Genomic DNA, 21,106 nt, shown 5'->3' on the forward strand with positions numbered 1-21,106 from the left:
ATGAATAAAACAAAGCAAATGTCATAAAGACTAATTATAAGTGTATATTAAAGTGCTTGTTGTTTTTCCAAATACATGCATCTAAATGCCTATGGTGTCGAACAGGGAATGGTGAATACATGGGCTTAAATCTGCAGATACCAACAAATTGTGGGGGACAGAGTCAAATTTCAGGGGCATAGTTTAGAGTCCCACTTTCTCCCTGTTAAGTGGGGGGGGGGGAGTCAGAGGAGGGCACAATACCCTGCGTGGGCATTTTTTGTGCATTATGTTTTGTAAGTTGTGCAGACTATTTATTGTATTTTATGTGTTAAACCATATGGATTTTTTTGGTCTTTTTATGCATTTGCTTACTAAACTTATGAACTACTAAGAAGGATTTGAACCAGATCTTGTATGGGTGTGTATGAAACCTAAGTGATCTTAACTAATATGGCATCTTGGTTTAATGGTACACACCTTGGGTATTTATTAGCATATACTTTACACATTTGGTTACTCAGTATCACCTTGTGATAAAGATACTTTTGTTGTTCAGCCTCAGTGCAAAGTAATAACCGAGAGTTAAGCAATGATAACGCTGATATAACAAATAAATCAAATTTATTATAAATGTATTAGTTATCTTCACATAAAGTAGATATAACAGATTAAACTGATCAAATAGATTGGGGAATTGGATTAGATACATGATGATGAATAGATAGATGATAGACAAAGAATCACAAAACACTCAAAAAACCTATTCACAAAAACATTTGAAAATAAAAGCTCGAGTGCCACTCCCGTTCTATTACTAAGTTTAAAGTGTGTAAATCATAACAAGTTACAGGGGAACACTCTTAAACTAATGACTTATTCAGCAAAGGGAATTCATTGACACCCTTCAAATTATCATATGAGATTTATGGCATGTGGTAATCAAATGGACTGTAGAAAAAAGAGCATATGGCAGAAAAAATCATGTGGGCATAATTAAAATGACTTAAGTTCTATTCCGTTTTGATATTCCTAAAGCAAACAGATTTAAAGCAGCCAGATGGCATAATTTGTTATGCAAAGTGATTCCGGCAATCAAGCTGCAGTTATGTTACTTCAGTCATAAAATAAACAACCCAAGATAAATATTTGTCTACTACCAAGTCATAGGCAGTTCAAGTTTCTCTCTTTTTCATACCACTAAATGTTAATAAATTACTTTTTCGGGCTATGATAATTTTTCTAGATAGCATAAATAAAACATGAAACATGATGTGTGTTGTTTGTTGGTGATGGGATTGGGTATTCTACAACAGATACAAGATGAGGATGTCGTTTAATCCCAATAAAGATATTTAAAATTAAAGGAGCACTCCAATCGCCTTTGCAGTGGTTATGGTGCAAGGAGCCTCCTGCTGCCCTCCCCCACTTTAAGTAGTTAAACCGTTTGCTAATAACGTGACAATTTACTTGAGGTTCACTGGGTGCCGATCTCCTCCCTCATGAGAGGTGGAAGCTCTCTGCACAGAGCTAAGCACGGAAGTGCAGGACTTAACTCATTGGCTGAGGGAGCTCAGCCGGCCCCGCCTGGAATGGTTTATTTAGCACATGACAGATAACAGACACTTTGCTGGTAATGGAGGAAATAAGTGTTTGCAAACAGTCCGACTAATTACATTGGGAGGGATGCCAGGGCATTTCAGGCACTATAACCACTAAAGTCTGCTGTAGTAGTTCTGATGCTTGAGGTATTTTTTTTGCACTTGACTATGATTTGGATATATCAAACAAACAAGCAGCATATAATAAAAACAGATAGAACGTGTTTTATATTTGTCTTGGGCCCCATAACAACTTAGTTAGACTGAAGTTGTTATGGTAGGAGAGACTCAGGGTGCCAGCTTACCTTCAGGTGTTAAACCGTTAATAAATGATTTAACCCCAAAGTCTTTAGTCTAGCTCCTATCAGCTCTTCCCCGTCATTTCCATTCCACTCCAAGGCTTAAATCAAGAAGCCTCAAACTGGGTGCCATTGATAGACTGAGAGCATAATCTGACACTCACAGCTCCGTAGCTCAGTAACTACCTCTTCTCCCCTCACAAAACAAAGTTAAAGAGGTCTGTATTTTTTTCTCTGATTTGTGAATGCATATCTCCCAACACTGGGAGTTTTGCCAGAGTGTCCCTTTAAGTGGCACAAGTGGTGTTTGTCACCTGCTGTAATAAATATAGGTATATAATATTCTCATGACTGATAACCCTCTAGGAATAATGAGCAAGGGGTTCACATATGCACACAAGCACATAAGCATTAATGAGTAAAAACACAGGTATTGAGAATCTAGATAAAAAATGTTTTTCATTGACTTACTCTTTGTAGTTTCCATTCATGTTGGTCACTTTTTCCATCATATTCGATCCTTATCTTATATAATTTTCCTATTTTTGGCATTTTCACCTAAAAGTATATAAGAATTTGGATAGTGGTGATGATTTCAAATTGCATCTAAAACATTTGCTATATATTAATAGACATTTCCACACATTTATGATTAGGAGAAAGAGATTTTCTTCTCTATCCCCTTAAAACAAATTTTTAACACGAAATCCATCGTTCCATTCATACCTTTTGGAATAAAACATGGAAACACTTTGTTGCATTTATCTCCATTACTGGTGTCATTATTTATTTTTTGATATCCAAATATTGATCAACACACCTTTAACCCCATGTCTGACACGTCATGATTCCATTTTATTCCAGAAGTTTGGTCCTTAAGGGGTTAATCATGAATACACAGTTACGCCCTCAGTAACCCGGCAAAACAATGCAGTCCACCAATTAACCAACATATCCATCTATATTCCCACCTACACACTTATTACATTCTAAGCCCAAACCCAATGTATGTATTAAATCAATTTTATTGAGTCTTAAACAAGCATTTAGTACAGGCAGATGTTAATTAAACAGGTTAAAAATCAGGCTTTAACATCAGCCCTGTCTGATTCTTAATTAGATATGTTGCATAGGTCAGAACTTTGGAACTCATGACTCTAAGGTATCTTAGATAGAGGGACACTTGATAACTTAATGTCTAGACATCCCATGGTCATTTGGTACAGGTTGGTGGCACAGTCATGCCTTGGAGACCTCTAGCCTACTGTCATATCTTCCTGCTCCATGACACGGTAATTTGATCTTCTCCATTCATTCTGTATTCATTTCTCCACCTCTGCACATTGGGCAGGAGTATTCTGCTCATTAGTGTCTACTTGTATTGAGTTAAGAAAGCTGTTTTTTTTTGACTCAAGGAGAAATCTGACAGACATTTTAGAATTTAAGAAGGACTTTTCCTCCCAATTATAGCAAAATTGAAAATTTCTTGAAATATTTTTTTGTTTTCTTCTTTTGGAATAATAGTGTTAATGCAGATGTGTAAAAGGCTATATTGAGTCATTTTTCAAACTTTATTACCATGTGGCCACGTGAGTAGGAGTATATTCGTATATAGGCATGGTAAGTGAAGCAGAGCCACTAATTCTCTAAGACAAACTTTTTCACATCCAACAAATGTTATAATTTTGCATCTGCAATGCACCATGCAAATTACCATCCATGAATGTTAATTTCTGAATTAATTTAAAACTCATTAGACTAATCATAATTAGCTAATGTTCTCTATTGCTTATGTACTTCTTGAATCACTCTTAATATATAATGTCTTGTGCTAAGGAGTAATGAAAAGTGACTTTTTTATTCTATGATTAAAAACACCTAAGTATTCTTGAAACTGGAACGATGGAATTTATTCTTCAATATTCTTGTTTAGAAAATGACTTTTGTATCTATAAGGGATGCCAATGTCAGTTGCCATAAGATGAGAATAGTGTGGGTATTGGTTAATAATCTTGTTGTTGCAGGGGCCTGGGGTCTCCAAAATTTCATGATTTGACTAACATTCCTTTGTATATATTTTATTTTTCTCAAATAATCGAATCCTTCTCAAGGTGACCATTCAGAAATAGTACCTGTCATACTTACAATGAACTCATCTTCTTGTTGAGGTTGGAAAATCTGTTCTTGATCATCTTTTCCAAGAGTTATGGGTCCATTTGTTCCTCTACGTCCATACAACCAGAGAGAGACTTTAGCTCCAGTCCCAACACTGCCTGTAAGAATGGACACCTTCCATTCATTTGAGAAGGGTAATGAATCCTGAGAACTTCCTTGCTTGACCATCTCTGCTGTAAAAGAACAATCATCACTACATATTAATGCACAGGAAGACATGAGACGATAACATTTTCATATATCTTTTAACAGCTTATTGGCCCAAAAAGCAACTGATAATCTGTAACAGCTCTGGAAAAATATTGGTCGACCTCTAGCCACCATGCACATTATAATATATATTATACATATATAGATATACATTTTCTTTTAAAGGTCCGAATATGCTTTCTTTTCAAACCTTATATGCACATCTAAAACAACAAGTGTTAATAAAATGTTAAAAATGCTATTTTTTTCACATTTTTTGCTTGTAATACTTTTTACACATTCAATGCAACTAAAGAATAAGAACTAAATATAGATTCAAGTTTCAGTCCTGATTGTTAAATACCTCATATGTCTAGGATCTAAATTCATTTTTGGTAGTTAACACTAACTACCTATACCACTCTCACCACTCTTTTTTTTTTTTTTACTGTATGTGGGTTAAATTCACACTATAACTAAGTACTACACCCTGAGGTTTTCCTGTCTTTTTTTCTCCTTCACATAAACCACTGAGAGGAAAAGGAACCAATTCAAGAGGGGTATAGTTGCCTACTTTAAAGGCACAGACGCTGTTGTGTTTAGAGCCTAAATCCATATAAAAGGCTCTAATAAAATTTGAGTATTTTCACTCACTGCACTAAAAGACACTTTACGTATATCATACAATATTGCACTCTCTCTTGTGTTTTCCATTTTTTATGTACAACACTTTGAGGGATAAGTGTATACGTGTTTTTTTATGTATTCTTACCTTTAATAAATCACTAACATAGCGCTGCACTCTATCTAAGTTTTTGGAAGGTGGAAAACCTGGGTAAAACTAGCTTTGACCCTAATGATAAGTGTATACCTCCCTCAACCTTACACCTAACCTTAATGCTACAATATCCTTAACCCTAAACAACAGTTCTGTGCTAACTAATGTCAGTTCTGTGCCTATGTCCAGAAATTGTATAAATGATTGCCCCATTACTGGAAAATACTACAGGGTGCTCCTCATTTCATAACAACTACATGGGAAGTAATTAAATATGTTAATGAGACTCCCGGAGCTATTTAAAGAGGAAATGTATTGTATTTACTTTTATGCATCTTTATGAAGACTCGAGATGCGTTGCGCTCGTGCTTATGTGGATGGTTTTAAGCATACATGTAAGATTTTACTTTATTTAGAGTAAAATTGGTATATCTGCTTTTAGCCTCCTCCTGTTTGTGTCCCATCACATGACTCACATTGAGATATTGAAACATTCAGACGATGCATGTTGATGGGGATACTTATTACCTCTACACATTGATGCTTGAACTGGATATTGCTACTCACTGCTATCAAATAGAGACAATGTTGCTGGCTCCTTAAAGTGTGAATTTAACCAGTATGTGTGTTTATACAAAAAATCTGAAAACAAAGTACGATATGAGAAGTTTTCTCCTTTGCTGATCCTAGATCGCAAGTTGTTCACTGAAGTACCCATCAAAAAGGGTAACATTAATTTTCAATTTTTTTTCCCTGTGTGTAATTTCATTTATTTGTATTGTTTTCATTTTTTAGTTTTTTGTGATTTTTCAGTGATTGATTCATGGGTGATATCGCTTCACCACCACTTTACTCAGCGCCAAACCACTATTCATTTATTTTTGTTGAATTATTTACATTCCTCCCTTTTTGCCTACAATTTTGAAATAGAATATCCACTTAACTTTGACCTAGCAAAGTAGTGTACATGCACATACATAGATTTATTCATTTTATTAATTGGCATACAAAAATGTAAATAACGTAGATTGCTTAATTCACCAGCCCAAATTCATAATAGAATACTTTTTTCAGGGAACAGATTTTTCTCTGTAGGAATGCATTTTTTTTAAATAGAAGAATTAAGCGTAGTCTAATATTTTTTTTTTCTGGTGATATTTTAATATCAGAATAGAAATAAAATGGCACTGCTTTAAACTAGATATGATTAATCAAGTCACGTAATCATTAGTCACATACAGAATAAACTTTTACAATAAGCAGAGGACTAAACTCGTGTCAAACGGTGCATTAGGTAACGTCCTGCACAATCAGACTTGCTTCCTCTTCTGATAAAGAATTTGTGGACATGAAGCAGATCTGTGCTGTAACTATACAACTCACTTTTGGTCAAGGGTGGAGATACTGATGGGCTCCACGCCACTGTCTGCTGGGTGTGCACAATTTCGCCATAATGCTTGTTGAATTCTGCCTTGTCTTGATTGGGTGTGGCTTTTGATTCTGTAGGTTTTTCTTTGCCAACTAGCACAAAAAGTTAAAAACAAAATAAATGGTGTGTATGTTGAATTAATTAACCCGTTCACTACTAAGTTCTTTATGCTTGTTTTTAACAAATAAAATTAGGGTCAAATTGTATTTTGTATACAGATGGCCTCTTAGAATTACCTATAAAAATATGAATTTATGTAAATGTACACTCTTTTTATTCATCATTTATTTGCTCACTTTTTACAAAACATGTTGGGGGATTTAATGTGATAAATATATAGTTCGAGATTTTACACACATTACCTTCTGCATTATTTCAGACATGTGCGTAGAAGCAGAGAAATAGTTTGTCATATAAAGTAATGACAAAAAAATAAATAAATAAAATCCCTGTTTATATGTATATGCAAGGAATCTAGAAACTTTTTTTGGGAATGCAGATTTCTAAAAAATGCCATCAGAACGTAAAATCACGTCAGTTTGTAGAAATAATGCCTATGTACAATTTTATTACGTATAGATACAATGCAAAACATAACATGCTATTGCAGTATGCAAAGAATCCACATCAGTATATTTAGAGTCCTCACGTTCTCCGTCCCTATCCCTGACTTGTAGAATTTACTTTAACCTAAACTTGTTAAGGGATGGCATTATTTAATGATTATAAAATGGTGATCCCCAATTCCCTTTGTTGCTGTTTAACTACGAAGCAATGAAAATGCTTTCTGTATATACATATACCATTCTGACAATTATTAATTATTTGCAAATTAATGCATACACTTGATGACTTTCGGATAGAACATTATGTTTTTCTCCCCTGTGTGGACCGTTGGTATTGCATTCCCGTTAGATTGAAGTCCAATATAGATTCCATTATACTTTATAGATTCCAGAGTCACTGATCCGCTTTCTAAATGTTTGTCGACTTTGAAACTGCAGTAGTCATCACCTGAACCCTGTAACAGAAACACCGTTTAGACCAGTGGTAGTCAACCTTTTTCTACCTACCGCCCACTAATGCATCTTTTTGGTTGAAAAAATTTCCTTACCGCCCACCAGTTTTCGCGCAAATGCGGTATATTTTTAAGAAAGGGGGGTGTTTTTTAAAAAAATAAATGTACGTACATTTATCTTTTTATTTCTACTTAATGCAGGTTTATAAGGTTTTTAACTTTATAACGTTTAATGAGAAAACAATAAAGTAAATTGAAATTACCTTTACTAGTGATTAATGAGATCCTTGAGGTTGATGCTGCGAGACTAAATATTTGATATCTGGTTCGATTTTCGTAAGGAACAAACAAAGGTCTCTTTCAGTGATATTCAGACGACTTCTCTGTTTGCGCATAATATGATTTCTCATTTGTGCGTCAGCTCATCTCCTCTCCCTCCTCAATTCCCCTCCCCACCTTTTATTCCCCTTTTTTTCTATTTTTTAACCGTCCTTATAGCAATGCCCAGTAGGAAGGCTGAGCTAGGTAGCCCACTTACTATAGTCCACTATAACATACAGACACACACACAGGGGACACACACAAAGACACACAGGACACACACACAAAGACACAGACAGGCACACATACAAAGACACAGACAGGCACACATACACACACACACGTATGTGTGCCTGTCTATGTCTTTGTATGTGTGTCCTGTGTGTGTGTGTGTGTGTGTGTCCTGTGTGTGTGTGTGTGTCTTGTGTGTATGTTATAGTGGACTATAGTAAGTGGGCTACCTAGCTCAGCCTTCCTACTGGGCATTGCTATAAGGATGGTTAAAAAATAGAAAAAAGGGGAAAAAAAGGTGGGGAGGGGAATTGAGGAGGGAGAGGAGATGAGCTGACGCACAAATGAGAAATCATATTATGCGCAAACAGAGAAGTCGTCTGAATATCACTGAAAGAGACCTTCGTTTGTTCCTTACGAAAATCGAACCAGATATCAAATATTTAGTCTCGCAGCATATACATACAAACAGACAGGCACACATACAAACAGACATGCACACACACATAAGACATACATAGACACACACACAAACAATGACACATACATACAAAGACAAGACACACATACATACAGACAGACACATACGACACACACAAGACATACAGACACATACGACACACACAAAACATACATACAGACACAGACAGGCACATATACAGACACACAAGACACACATACATACACACACACAAAGACACAGACAGGCACACATACACACAAGACACATACATACAAACAGACACACAGACATGCACACACACAAAGACACAGACAGGCACACATACACACAAGACACATACATACAAACAGACACACAGACATGCACACACACATGCAGACATACATAGACACACACACGCAGACACAAAACACACATACAATGACACATACATACAAAGACAAGACACACATACATACAGACACACACACACATATATACACAGACACATACACACACACACAAGACATACATACAAAGACACATACAGACACACACACATATATACACAGACAGACACACACACAAGACATACATACAAAGACAAGACACACATACATACAGACACACACACACACACACACATATATACACAGACAGACACATACACACACACACACATATATACACAGACACATACAGACACACACACACACATATACACAGACAGACACATACACACACACAAGACATACCTACAAAGACACACACACACAAACAAACACACACACACACACACATTATATTTAAGTCACCCTCCTGTTTCCTACCTTTAAGGTGCAGGAGGGTGACTTTCCCTGGGGTCCAGTGGTGGCTCAGGTGGATGGGAGTCAGAGTTCCCACTCTGACTCCCTGGTGATCATCCCGCGCGGCTCTCAGTTTTAGCTCAGGTGGATGGGAGTCAGAGTTCTCACACTGACTCCCTGGTGATCCTCCCGCGCGGCTCTCAGTTTTAGCTGGGAGGAGTGACCGGGGAATCACTTCCTCCCAGCTCTGATGTCATCACAGGGGGCCCGGTCGCGCTGTTAAAGCGCCCAGCGCTGACCGGGCCCCCTTACAATCCGCATCCATCGGGTGGCCCTGACAGCATGGGCCACCCGATGGACACTTTGGAAGGCGGCCCCGGCGGTTTACCGGGTGGGCCGGAGCCGCAAATGGTCACGGCGGTACCCAGTCGCACGGGTACCGCCGGCTCGCACCGGCCCGATCAACCTGGAAATCCCTACCGCCCACCTGGAATCCTGAAACGCCCACTAGTGGGCGGTAGGGACCAGGTTGACGAACCATGGTTTAGACAAATCCATGAGCATTGTGCTCTATTAATCTGCATAAACCCGTATAGTTCACATTTATTGATAAAACCCATTGAAATAACTGAAGAGAGAATGTTGATATAGACATATTCATTGACATACATTGTTTTGTGTGTGTGTGTTTGTTTTATTTGTTGCTAACTAAGCAATTCACAGATTTAGCTAATTAGATTAAAACCCTTTCAAAGACTGTGAAGAGAATTCTATGTTAGGTTAAAAGGACATAACGTATGTAATCAGCGCTGAATTTAGGGCTTCATGTGCCTGGAGCTGGATATTTTGATGGCCCGAACGAGAGAAGACGAATTTCCATTTCCATTGTCAAAATCACTTATTAATTATTTGTGACATATATTTAGAGTTTGTTTTATTTGATAATAGATCCATTCATCATATGAGAAATATGCTTACTGGAATAAAGATCCCTTTATAGTGATAATATTGCATATTATATATACTGAGTCATGGATACATTTTATGTGTGTGTGTGTGTGTGTGTATATATATAAATATATATATACCTACAAAATGTATCCATTACTGTGTCTTTTTGAAGCAATTACCACCAGGTGTCAGTGCTTACTAAATGTCTGTATATTAGGGATTTCACACACAATAGACAGGCAGTGCAGTTGTAAGATTAAATAGACCATAACCACTTTTAGGCTATTCTATGGTGCCATGAGCCCCCAGTCCCTGCCTCTTTCCACATGATAGATTAGAACTGCAGTGATTTGCAAAAATGGTGACAGGGCACTCGATGTCACATCTGTGTGGGGTCAGTATATTCTGTGGTGTACCACATGAAGCTGAAATGGTTTCACAAATGTTATTGACTACTATGCAAATAAGGAAGTGGATCTGTCACAATCAAGCATCTGTAAAATTTGTAAAAACCACTAAAGGTGACATCTCCAATTAGGGTCCAGTGGCCGTGGAATACTGTCATAGATTTAGGTTTACTTACTTTAAACTGCTGCTGCCATCTTCAACCTATGGGACTTCGTTGGCCAGGTATCACATCAGTGATCAGTGCTGTACTTTCACACATGTACAAGAGTAGAACACTGAGGGCTATGGATGATCCAGTGAGATCGCAGATGCCTCCATATATCATGTCTCGCAATGAGTGAGACAATGCCTCAATCCATCAGCCATCACTTGTGACGGCTGCTGGGACTGGAAAAAAGATGACGGTGGAGCTCATCCTTTAGTCAACTGTAGTTAACCTTAGTCTTGTTCATAAGATAAAGTAGTCCCAAAAGAATTCTGACAAATTCCAGCACAGGCAGTACTCAGAGGTGTATTTTAGATCTGTGCTGCCCTATGCATGACGTAACTCGGGCACCCCCTAATTTACATTTGCCCCAACCCTTCCTGCTAAAGACTAACACACACATTTTGAGTGGCAGACACACACTCTCAGATACACTGACATACACATTTGACACAACCTGACACACACAATCAATGACTCACTCACAGACACACACAATCACTGACATACACACACAATGACTCAGACACACACACTTACTCACTGACACACACACAAACACACACTCACAGACACACACACTGACAGGCATACACAATCACTCAGACACACACAGATTCACTGACAGAAACTCGCTCACTCGAAGACACACACTGACAGACACACACACAATCACTCAGACACACAGGTGCCCTCAAAGACACACACTGACAGACATACTCACTCTCACGCACAGACACAAACACTCACTCACAGACACACACAATCACTCAGACACACACTGACAGACATACGCTCACTCACAGACACACACGAACAGACATACAGACACACTGCCAGATATACAGACACACTGCCAGATATACACACACACTGCCAGCCAGACACAGACACACACACACTGCCAGCCAGACACAGACACAGACACATACACTGCCAGCCAGCCAGCCAGACCCAGACAGACACACACACACACACACATTCCCCCCAACATTCACAGATTATTTTTTCACTCTAATTTAAATCCACCCAGCCTCCCTACCTTTGGATTTTTTACCTAGTGTCCAGTGGGGCTGCTGGCCAGGCTGCTTGGGCAGGGAGGGAGGAAGGCGTGCAGGCAGTTGGGCCGGTAGCTGAATTCCAGGGCGGGGGGCGAGGGAGCGTGGATTTATGACATCATATTCCGGCTCCTGGATTCACTCTGCGGCGCGCAAGGGAGCTGAGCAGAGACAGCTCACAAATCAGCGCTCCCTCGCCGCCCACCTTGGAACTCAGCTAGCCGTCTGGCACCAGGCTAACAAGGTATTTGCCTTGGCATTTTGGGGCGCCTTTTTTGCCGCCCCCTGGATAGTGATGCCCAAGGCAAATGCCTTGTTTGCCTCGCGGCAAATGCATCACTGGCAGTACTACTGCTTCATAAAGATTACAGCTTTATGAAATACTGAACAGTGTCAGAGCCGCTTTAAGAGCCTCACATTTGGATATATTATTTTTTCATCTAAACAACCTAGTGAATACGTTTTGTACAGTTTTAAAAGCGGTGTTTCTGAAATTAGTTGTAATTAATGTTTGTGTTCCTTAAAGCATTCATTATATATTCTTTAATCTGTGATCCTCCAGTCATTTAACCTTAAGTGATGAATAGATAATCCATTTGTACTCACGGTTCCATCACATTTGCCATTTTTTATTTGAATGTAGTTATGAGGGTTTGTTACACTTTCAAACATATAGACAGCAGAGCTCATTTTTTGCACTCTCCAGTATGACTCTGTATTGTGATTCCCAGCTCCACTGCAGAGTCCATCCAATCTTCTACACAGAGCCTGAACCCAGCTGGTGGTTAGCAAAATAATAGAGCCATCTTGAAAAATACCCTGAAAATGAAAGTTGCAGTCATTAACACATTTATCTAAACAAATATGTCACCCATTATTTTAGTTTGCTCCTATAATGAACAAAATAAAGACTAAAGCGTGAGCCTGTGGTAGGACACAGGCCAGTTACTCTGACCACTTTGTATTGCTCTGCTGTCAAAATCCAAGACACAGATCTTCTTGATTGGTATCAATAATTGCCAATTTTCTTACAAAGATCAATGGAGGAATTTACCTTCCTCTGCTAAGAGAATCTAGCCATATGTTTCTATATGTGAGCCCTTCATTAATATTAATAAAGATTTTAGATATTCCGATTCCTATATTACCAGCTTAATGTAAATGCAAACAATGTATATATAAAGAGATATTGGGCCCTGCAGAAAAAAAATTATTTGTTCAACATATGTAAATAGTTAAAACTTTGAACCATATCCTCAATACAATAAATGTAGAGGTGGGCTAATCTTTTACTCACCTTTACATGGACAACAAATTCTTTAGTAATCCCAGCATAACCATCAGTGCTGCCATCATTAGCTCTACCCTCCCTGTCAAAGGATATGGTGAGACCCGGCACTCTTGTAGATTCCAATGTAACATTCCGGTTTAGTTGAGGATGGACAAACAGTTCACATATAATCCCACTATTATCCTAGATTGAAATATATATAACAATAATGAAATATCTAGATTGGACAAATGTAATACAGAGTGTGCTCAGTGACATATAGAGCTTTAGGGTAATAGAATAATTTTTTTTTTTTAAATAATGATATGGTAATGTAAGTTTGTAAATTGCTCACAGATCGTCACAAAAGCACATTGTTTCATATGTTTAATAGTAATGTTTAATAATCTCCCAATCCCCTGCCCTTTTACATCATAATAGGGAATATATATCCAAAAGAACAAACAGGAAAGCGAAAGTGGAAGAGATAATAGGACAAACGGGAGGAGAATGGGGTAGGGGATTCTAAACCCTCCCAGGGCTGCAAAACTATATGAAAGGTTTTTATGTCTTACTTGGGCCATTAGTTTGTTCATTAGGGGAGTATGTTTGAATTTAACTACAACCATATCTACAGTGGGTGCCCCCTCTCCCCTCAAATTTTGGATGAGGGCCCTAGCTGCTAGGATTAGCTAATTGAATAATTTCAGATTGCATGAGGCTATTCCCTCTAGTTTGTAAAGTAGGAAGTACAGGTGTTTCAAAGTGACTGGTAGATAAAGGACACTAGCAAGCAAATCATGAACACTTTCCCAGAAGCAGATCACCCTGAGGCATGTCCACCACACCCTCCAACATAGATTAATGAAAGATCTGCCCATGTAGAGTAACTTCACTGGTTTGGGGTACCACCTAAACATAGCTTTGTTAACCTGCTCCTGTAAAGTAACACATATAGAGAACTTGGAGGCAGCCTCCCAAATCTGTTCCCAGTCCCCTCCCTCCATCATTTTTTGCTGATCTTCCTCCCATTGCTCAGTGCATCTCGAATTTTCCCCATGTGGACAAAGATTCTCTAATTTCATTTGTATAGGATGGAAATTAAAGGCCCACTCCACACTTGAAAAAAAAACAAACAAAAAAAACAGAACCCTTCCCCACAGTTTAGTAGATATATCCTCTACGAATACATGCATGCATATTTTTATGTATTCATTGAGGGTATAGTCTAAAAGAGCTTGCAAAAATTGCAGTTCTTATGAATGGTTTTGTAAGCCCTCTCATTTTTCATAAGAAGTGACTTTCAGTCATTTCACTGAGCATTGTCCAATCAGAGGCTTCTCAAAGAGAAGACTCTGTTTCTATGCTATTTCAGCATCTCTCCTCCCTCCAGTTCCTCCGTGTGTCTCAGACCTTCCCCTCTATGTGTCTCAGACTCCCCTCCTCTCCCCTCCATGTGTAACAGTCCTCCTTCTCCCCTCCATGTGTCACAGCCCCCTCTCCTCTCCATGTGTCAGACCCCCCTCCATGTGTCTCAGACCCCCCTGCGCTCCCATCCATGTGTCACAGTCTTCCCTCTCTTCCATGTGTCTCAGTCCCCTCTCCTCTCCCCTCCATGTGTCACAGTACCACCCTCCTCTCCATGTCTTAGACTCCTTTTCTCCCATCCATGTGTGCCAGTCCCCATTCCTCTCCTCTCAATGTGTGTCTAAGACACATGGTCTGAGATACAAAGAGGGGAGGGAGACATAGACTATAAAAACTCACCAGCAGGAGGGGAGCTCTTCCATTAGCTCAGTGGAGCTAACGGAAGTAGAAAGTGAATCTCCCCTGCTTTAATGACTGACAGCTGGTGGAGGCATTCCTATTTTGAATTTTAAAAATGCTAAATTCACAATGAAATTGGCACATTTATAAATTAGGATTTTAAATGGATACTCCAAAGCTATATAGCACCATTCCTTTCTGAGCAACAGTTTTCTGTTGTGGAACCGAGCAATATTTCCAGTATCTCAAGCATGACTGACCTTTTATTTTTTATTTCTACCATGCCAGCTTGACGTGTGTGTGTGTGTGTGTGTGTGAGTTTGTGTGTGTTTAGAAAGATAGAGAGAGAGGGAGAAAGACAGATAATATCTTACATTTCAACAGACAAGCTTGCTAACATAAAACATTGTGTTGGAACATTATAGATTGTATTGGTAATTTAATATATTTATCATACCATTGCAGTAACTATTCCTTTGTCAATTGCCAAGGCAACACTTGAGATTTGATGGCTTTTAAATACTCGAACATTTCCTCGTTTTACCATCACATCAAAGAATCCTTAAAAGAAATTGTAAAAAATTGTTTGGTTTATAAAGCATAAAATGCAACAAAGTATATAGACCAAATGCTCTGTTTAATAGCCAACACAATGTGTTTGTGCAGAAAATTAAACAGCTCTTCAACTCTACAACCCACACACCCCTCCCCACCGCCCCAAAATAAAAATAAAATTGAGCATTTCACAAATATGTTCATAAAAACTGTTTTGCACTGAAATTATTATCACTGAAATCAAAAGATATCGGAAGATAATGTAGGTAATGTAGGGACCACTTTGTCTTATGTATGTTTCAAGTGCTTTTGCAAACTTTGACAAAAAGACCGTAAGAAAAACCCATAGAATAAATCTTATATATAGTTTGCCAAGTAGACATTTTTCATGAATGAACCTATTCTTGGCTTAACATGTACACTGCAGCTATACAGGATTTTGTAGTATGCGATCAGTCTCTGTCTGCATGCGTTGTTACATAAAGCAGTTAAGTCAGGTTAGATTTGCATTTTGCTCCCATGCATAATGCATTTTAAGATGTCTTTATTTGAGTTAGAAATGTAGTTTAGGATTAGTTCAGTTCTGCACCGCTGTAAAGGGATTTAGCAATAAAAGTAGATCAAGTATATTGCATACTTCATATAGCACATAGTCTGATTAGTACTATGAAGACGGGAATATTTGAACCAAACTGTTTACATTCTGCCTCCCTAAAGAACCATAAAACATAGTATCCACTAATAGACTAGCATGACTACCACTCGTACCAGAAAATGTAGAGCCATGGTCACCATATGAATATAATTTTGGGTTACCCAGGATTTTTTTGTGATTCGGCACAATAAGCTCCAACGATTCTAGCAGACTGGAATAAAAGTAATATTTGACTATATTTAGGGAGGCTAGAGAGGGCCAAGGGGGCTCGGTGGTGGTTTTAACACTGTAGGTTTTGGAATACATGCTTGTGTTCCTGACCCTATAGTGTTCCTTTAATATATATCTAAATGGTCAATGCTAAAACTAGATCACCGAAATTCAATTAAACAAATACCATTCAGGGAGAACTAGCGTAGTAGGAGCGCCCTTATAGACAACTAACCATTTATGCACTGTACAAGGATAAAACGATATAAAGACCAGTAAATAAATGAATTATTCCCAGGTACCTAAGAATAAAACATCACCTTCACACTTACAGTAAACAGCTTGACGCCAAGACGTGCCACCTGCTGTCATTGGTTTTAAAGTATAGGTAACTTATAAACATGTAAAACTGGTAGATTAGAGGTCTTGGCAGCAACTACTAAGATGTGAAAGGTGCATTTTATGTACCATAATGTTACACTATTATAAAGCACTCCATGCTAACGTGAGTCACGGTGACCTGCCATCTAAAGTTCAAATTTACCATATTTATCCTTCTTTTCTCCAAGAGCATCCACTTTGCTGTCTGGAGTGAGTCGAATAAATTTCCTTGTTGCTTTGCAGTAGAACTGTAAAATGTTGCCTTTCTGATACTTCCATTTTTCTGCGTTCCACTGATTAAAGAATACAGAAATAAACAATTACTTCTAAGCAATCGATTTGTAGAGTTCTCTTAGCACCACAATGCAACACAGAAAGACGAACATAACTCCTTACAATATGCTTCCTCTTCAGTTCAAGCTCTTGCCCTGTTGAATTAAGAGCATTTTATCAATAAACACCATTATTCCGTAATAAGCACAGTTAATAAGAAATGTTTAGTGTTTATATGCTTACTGGCCGGAAAATCAACTTCATCTGCCGTGAATAGATGCCTTGCAATTTTGCCATCATCTTCACCTTTGTCCAACCATCTTCAGTGATTAATACCAAGCATAAGAAAATAATATATATTGAATTAAGAAAGCATATGGATGTAAACATTGCAACATAGCTAATTCTATCTACGCTGCATTCTTTTACAAGTAAAATGAAAGAAATATATAAATACGGTTCGGGAAGGATAACATGGTTCAAAATGTCAGTTTATTTTCTTTATTAAAATATGGAGACTAAACTATTATTAAAAAGGCTGGTTTTCAACTGCCCTTTGAACCCAGAGGACATAAAGACTTTGCTAGTATTTTTACAAACTACTTATTATTTATAAAATGTCAACATTTCCTGCAGTGCTGTAAAATGGGTAAACGTAACATTCACGCAATTGTAATAAAAGAAATATGAGATGCGAGAACAGGAGGCGATGAGAAAGAAATAAAGGTAGAACCTGGATTGGAAAATTGTTTGCCACTGAAAGCCTGTTTCATCCAGGCAACATCTTGAAACAGAATATAGGGCTTAATTTTGAATTTTTTGGATAAGCTTTTCAAATGATTTAATATATGTTTAATAAACTTTTACATTGATTTAATAATATATATACATATTGTATATTGCGTATTGTTTTTTTAGATATGCTATATCTTAATATTTAATAAAAATAGTTTTTTATGGCTTATCCAAAAATATTAAATCAATTCCATAGTTAGGACTATAAGCAGAAATTCTCAACTACCTGAAGCCTGTTTAAGCTTTGTAAAGCAGTAAAGGTAATATAAGTATTGGTCATAAATCCCCTGCACTGTGCCTGTCGCAGTAGACTTTTATGCAGAGTGTGATGGCTTTTTGCACCACTTTATTAGCAGCTTATATTGACAAGTCACTTGGACAGACATTTATTATTCTTTTCAAATATATTTTATTGAATATTATTCTCCACTGTAGGTACTTAACGGGTATTGATACTGGCTATTTCGCAGTTTTCAGCCACTGACATTCCAGTTCTCCAAACTCTGGCTCGCCAGATGTTGCGGAACTACAACTACCATGACTCTCTGGGTATCAATTTCATGCAAAAAAGTATGGGAGTTGTAGTACAGCAACATCTTGAGGACCAGAGTTTGGAGAACCCTGCTGTAGACTACTGAGGGCCCAACATTTCCACTGGCAACCTAGCAGCCCCATCAAGACATATGTGCTATTTCTATTTATAATGCATATATTGGCAGGTATTAGTTAAAGGAAGTGTATACAGGGCCGGCGCTACCATAAGGCGGCACAAGCGGCCGCCTTAGGGTGCTCCGGTCCTAGGGGCGCAAATGAGTCCGGGTGACCGGCAGGAGGTGGGAGCACAAACAGCCCCTCTCCTGACGGTCACTTAATGTTGCCATGCCAAATTTACTCGCTGGTGCCGGACGTGGGAGGGGATAAAAATACTGTGCAGCCACAGAGGGGATGGTAGCCGAGAGGAGCAGCTGCGGCCAAACGCTTTAAAGGCTGCTGTGATACATAATGTCCTGTCCCGGTGGCGAAGCACTCTGGAGAAAGAATGGCAGCTTCCATAGGGCACCAACACCTGGTGGGACAACTGTTTAACAATGGTAAGAAACAATACGTTTGTGTGTAAGAGCCAGTGTGTGTGTGTGTGTGTAAGAGCCTGTGTGTGTGTGTGTGTGTGTGTAAGAGCCTGTGTGTGTGTGTGTAAGAGTGTGTGTGTGTGTGTGTGTGTGTGTGTAAGAGCCTGTGTGTGTGTTAGAGCCTATGTGTATATGAGCCAGTGAACGCGTGTTTGTATGTAAACATATAGCCAATGTGTGGGTCTATCAGCCAGTGTGTATATGTGTAAGTATGAGCCAGTAAGTGAATGGGTCAGTGAGCGATAATGTGTGAGAGGGTTTCCATTCCTATTTGCTACAGAGAGGAGTAAGAAAATCAGAGGGGGTAGAGAGACATAAAGGTGGGTAAAACACAGAATGAGGCAACTGAGAAGTTATATTAAAGGGAAAAAAATATAAGGGGGATGAAAGATACAAGGTGGTTAAGATCCACAAAAGGTGGGAAAAAGACTCAAAAGTAATAAAGTGAAAATATGACAAACAGAGGATACAATTTGCAAAAAGGGAAAAGAGAAACAAAAAGACAGCAAGATGCACAAAAGGGACAAAAAGATAGGTAAGATAAGCAAAAGGGGGGTGGATAGACACAGACTAGACAAATTTTGAGGGCAGCAAAATGCGTCTTCGCCTGTGTAGACAAAATTGCTTGCACCGGTCCTGAGTGTATACTATATTACTATTTTTTATTCAGTGTTGTTTGTGGCCATTTCCATATTTTGCAATGATTGTTAAAGTGGCGTGGACATATGACTTTTGAGCTTTCAATAAATATAGAATTATGTAGAAAATTATATTGATTGCACTGGAATATCAATGCCAACACTTTTTTAAAAAAAATTCTTAAGACAAGGTTTTTGTCTTATAGTGAAACTAGAAATTTACAGAAGGAAAAGTTTTCTGCATCAACAGCGTCACTAGTGATGGTGGTTGGAAATAGACTTCTTTTTGCGTTTTTTCTACAGAGCACCTTACATGATCCTCAATAGACCTCTGTGTTGTATTCTCATACATGTTTGAAAAAGAAAATGGCAAAATATGCAAAGACCCTCAAATTAAGAGATGTAGTTTACAGGACACTGCTGTATGGATGATGCATATTTTAAAATGTAACAATTGTATTAAGAATTAAACCAGTGGGAAGGTTTAATAATGTATATTTATATCTTGTCAGCCATATTTCATAAGCAAGCACTGTATAGCTCTAGAATGGTGAAATGTTCATAAACAAATGAACAGTGGCTCACTTTATCTTAATGTGAGCTAAAAATCTAAAATGTGTCCACACTGTTTAGAGTGATTTACATATTATTTGTTGCATTCTGGGAGTGTTATTTTGAAATGTGCCTTATGTTTATATTACACACCAACATGTTTGAAAATTCCCTTCATCTTTGCAATATTTTAATTTCACTTTTTAAAGTAGCACATGGAATATTACTGCATCTTTTCTGTCAAGGAACTGAGCAAATTATGTTATATGCCAGATTATAAATCTTCCGATCTACAGCTAATTTTCATATTATAAAACCGAAGTGTGGAACACCATCCTTAGTAAAATTTCATTAGCCGCTTACTCGGTTGAAAAGAGTGTGGAAGATCTATTTGAAGCGTTCTTTTAATGAAAAGTTTACAAGAAAATTGCTTTTATGGTGTACATTGCCTGACAATATCATAAATTTTGTAACTCCACTGCCATCTGTTAAACTACAACTCCCATTGTTAGAGAGCATTTTTACAGCAAAATGCAGGTTGGTGATCTTGGAAGATGAAGTTGAAAAACAACTGAAGACCTAGCTTTTTTTATGCCATGTGTAACGGACGCCTTCCGTTGACGGATGCTCCTAGCGCTTCCTGAGGTCTCCCAGCACTGCAGATGACACCACAACCACCGCAGACTCCACAACCGCCGTAGCTGAACTGGAGCCGCGCCGTCTTCCGTCCACCCTGGAATGAACCTCCAGCATTCAGGACCGTGTGGGGAAGACCTCTCCTCCAGGAGAGCGTATCAGAAACAAGAACTAAGTGATTAAAGCTCAAGGGAGTATGCAGAGCATAGCAATCCCCAGTGTGATATAGCAGCTCCCTCCAATAACGAGACAAGGCTACGTATTGAGGGTCAAGAAGAACTCTGAAGTTTAATTACACACACTCTGCTTTTATGCAATTCTCCCCTGCAAGGGAGACGCCCACATCCAATTAAACAT

General features: G+C 38.3%; 1 protein-coding gene across 1 annotated transcript in view; it reads right to left on the bottom strand.

Moving 5' to 3' along the window:
- RP1 (RP1 axonemal microtubule associated) overlaps window positions 1–21,106 on the bottom strand; it is a 351,147-nt gene that overhangs the window by 238,052 nt on the left and 91,989 nt on the right. Inside the window, exons 10-19 of the mRNA XM_063451391.1 lie at window positions 17,245–17,321; window positions 17,125–17,156; window positions 16,892–17,021; window positions 15,385–15,488; window positions 13,188–13,364; window positions 12,497–12,709; window positions 7,294–7,471; window positions 6,405–6,542; window positions 4,025–4,227; window positions 2,351–2,437 (exon numbers count right to left, since the gene is read on the bottom strand). Of these exons, the coding sequence (XP_063307461.1) occupies window positions 2,351–2,437; window positions 4,025–4,227; window positions 6,405–6,542; window positions 7,294–7,471; window positions 12,497–12,709; window positions 13,188–13,364; window positions 15,385–15,488; window positions 16,892–17,021; window positions 17,125–17,156; window positions 17,245–17,321 (1,339 nt within the window). The remainder of the gene's footprint in view (window positions 1–2,350; window positions 2,438–4,024; window positions 4,228–6,404; window positions 6,543–7,293; window positions 7,472–12,496; window positions 12,710–13,187; window positions 13,365–15,384; window positions 15,489–16,891; window positions 17,022–17,124; window positions 17,157–17,244; window positions 17,322–21,106) is intronic.

Source organism: Pelobates fuscus, chromosome 4, assembly GCF_036172605.1.
Source record: "Pelobates fuscus isolate aPelFus1 chromosome 4, aPelFus1.pri, whole genome shotgun sequence".
Lineage (NCBI taxonomy): Eukaryota > Metazoa > Chordata > Amphibia > Anura > Pelobatidae > Pelobates > Pelobates fuscus.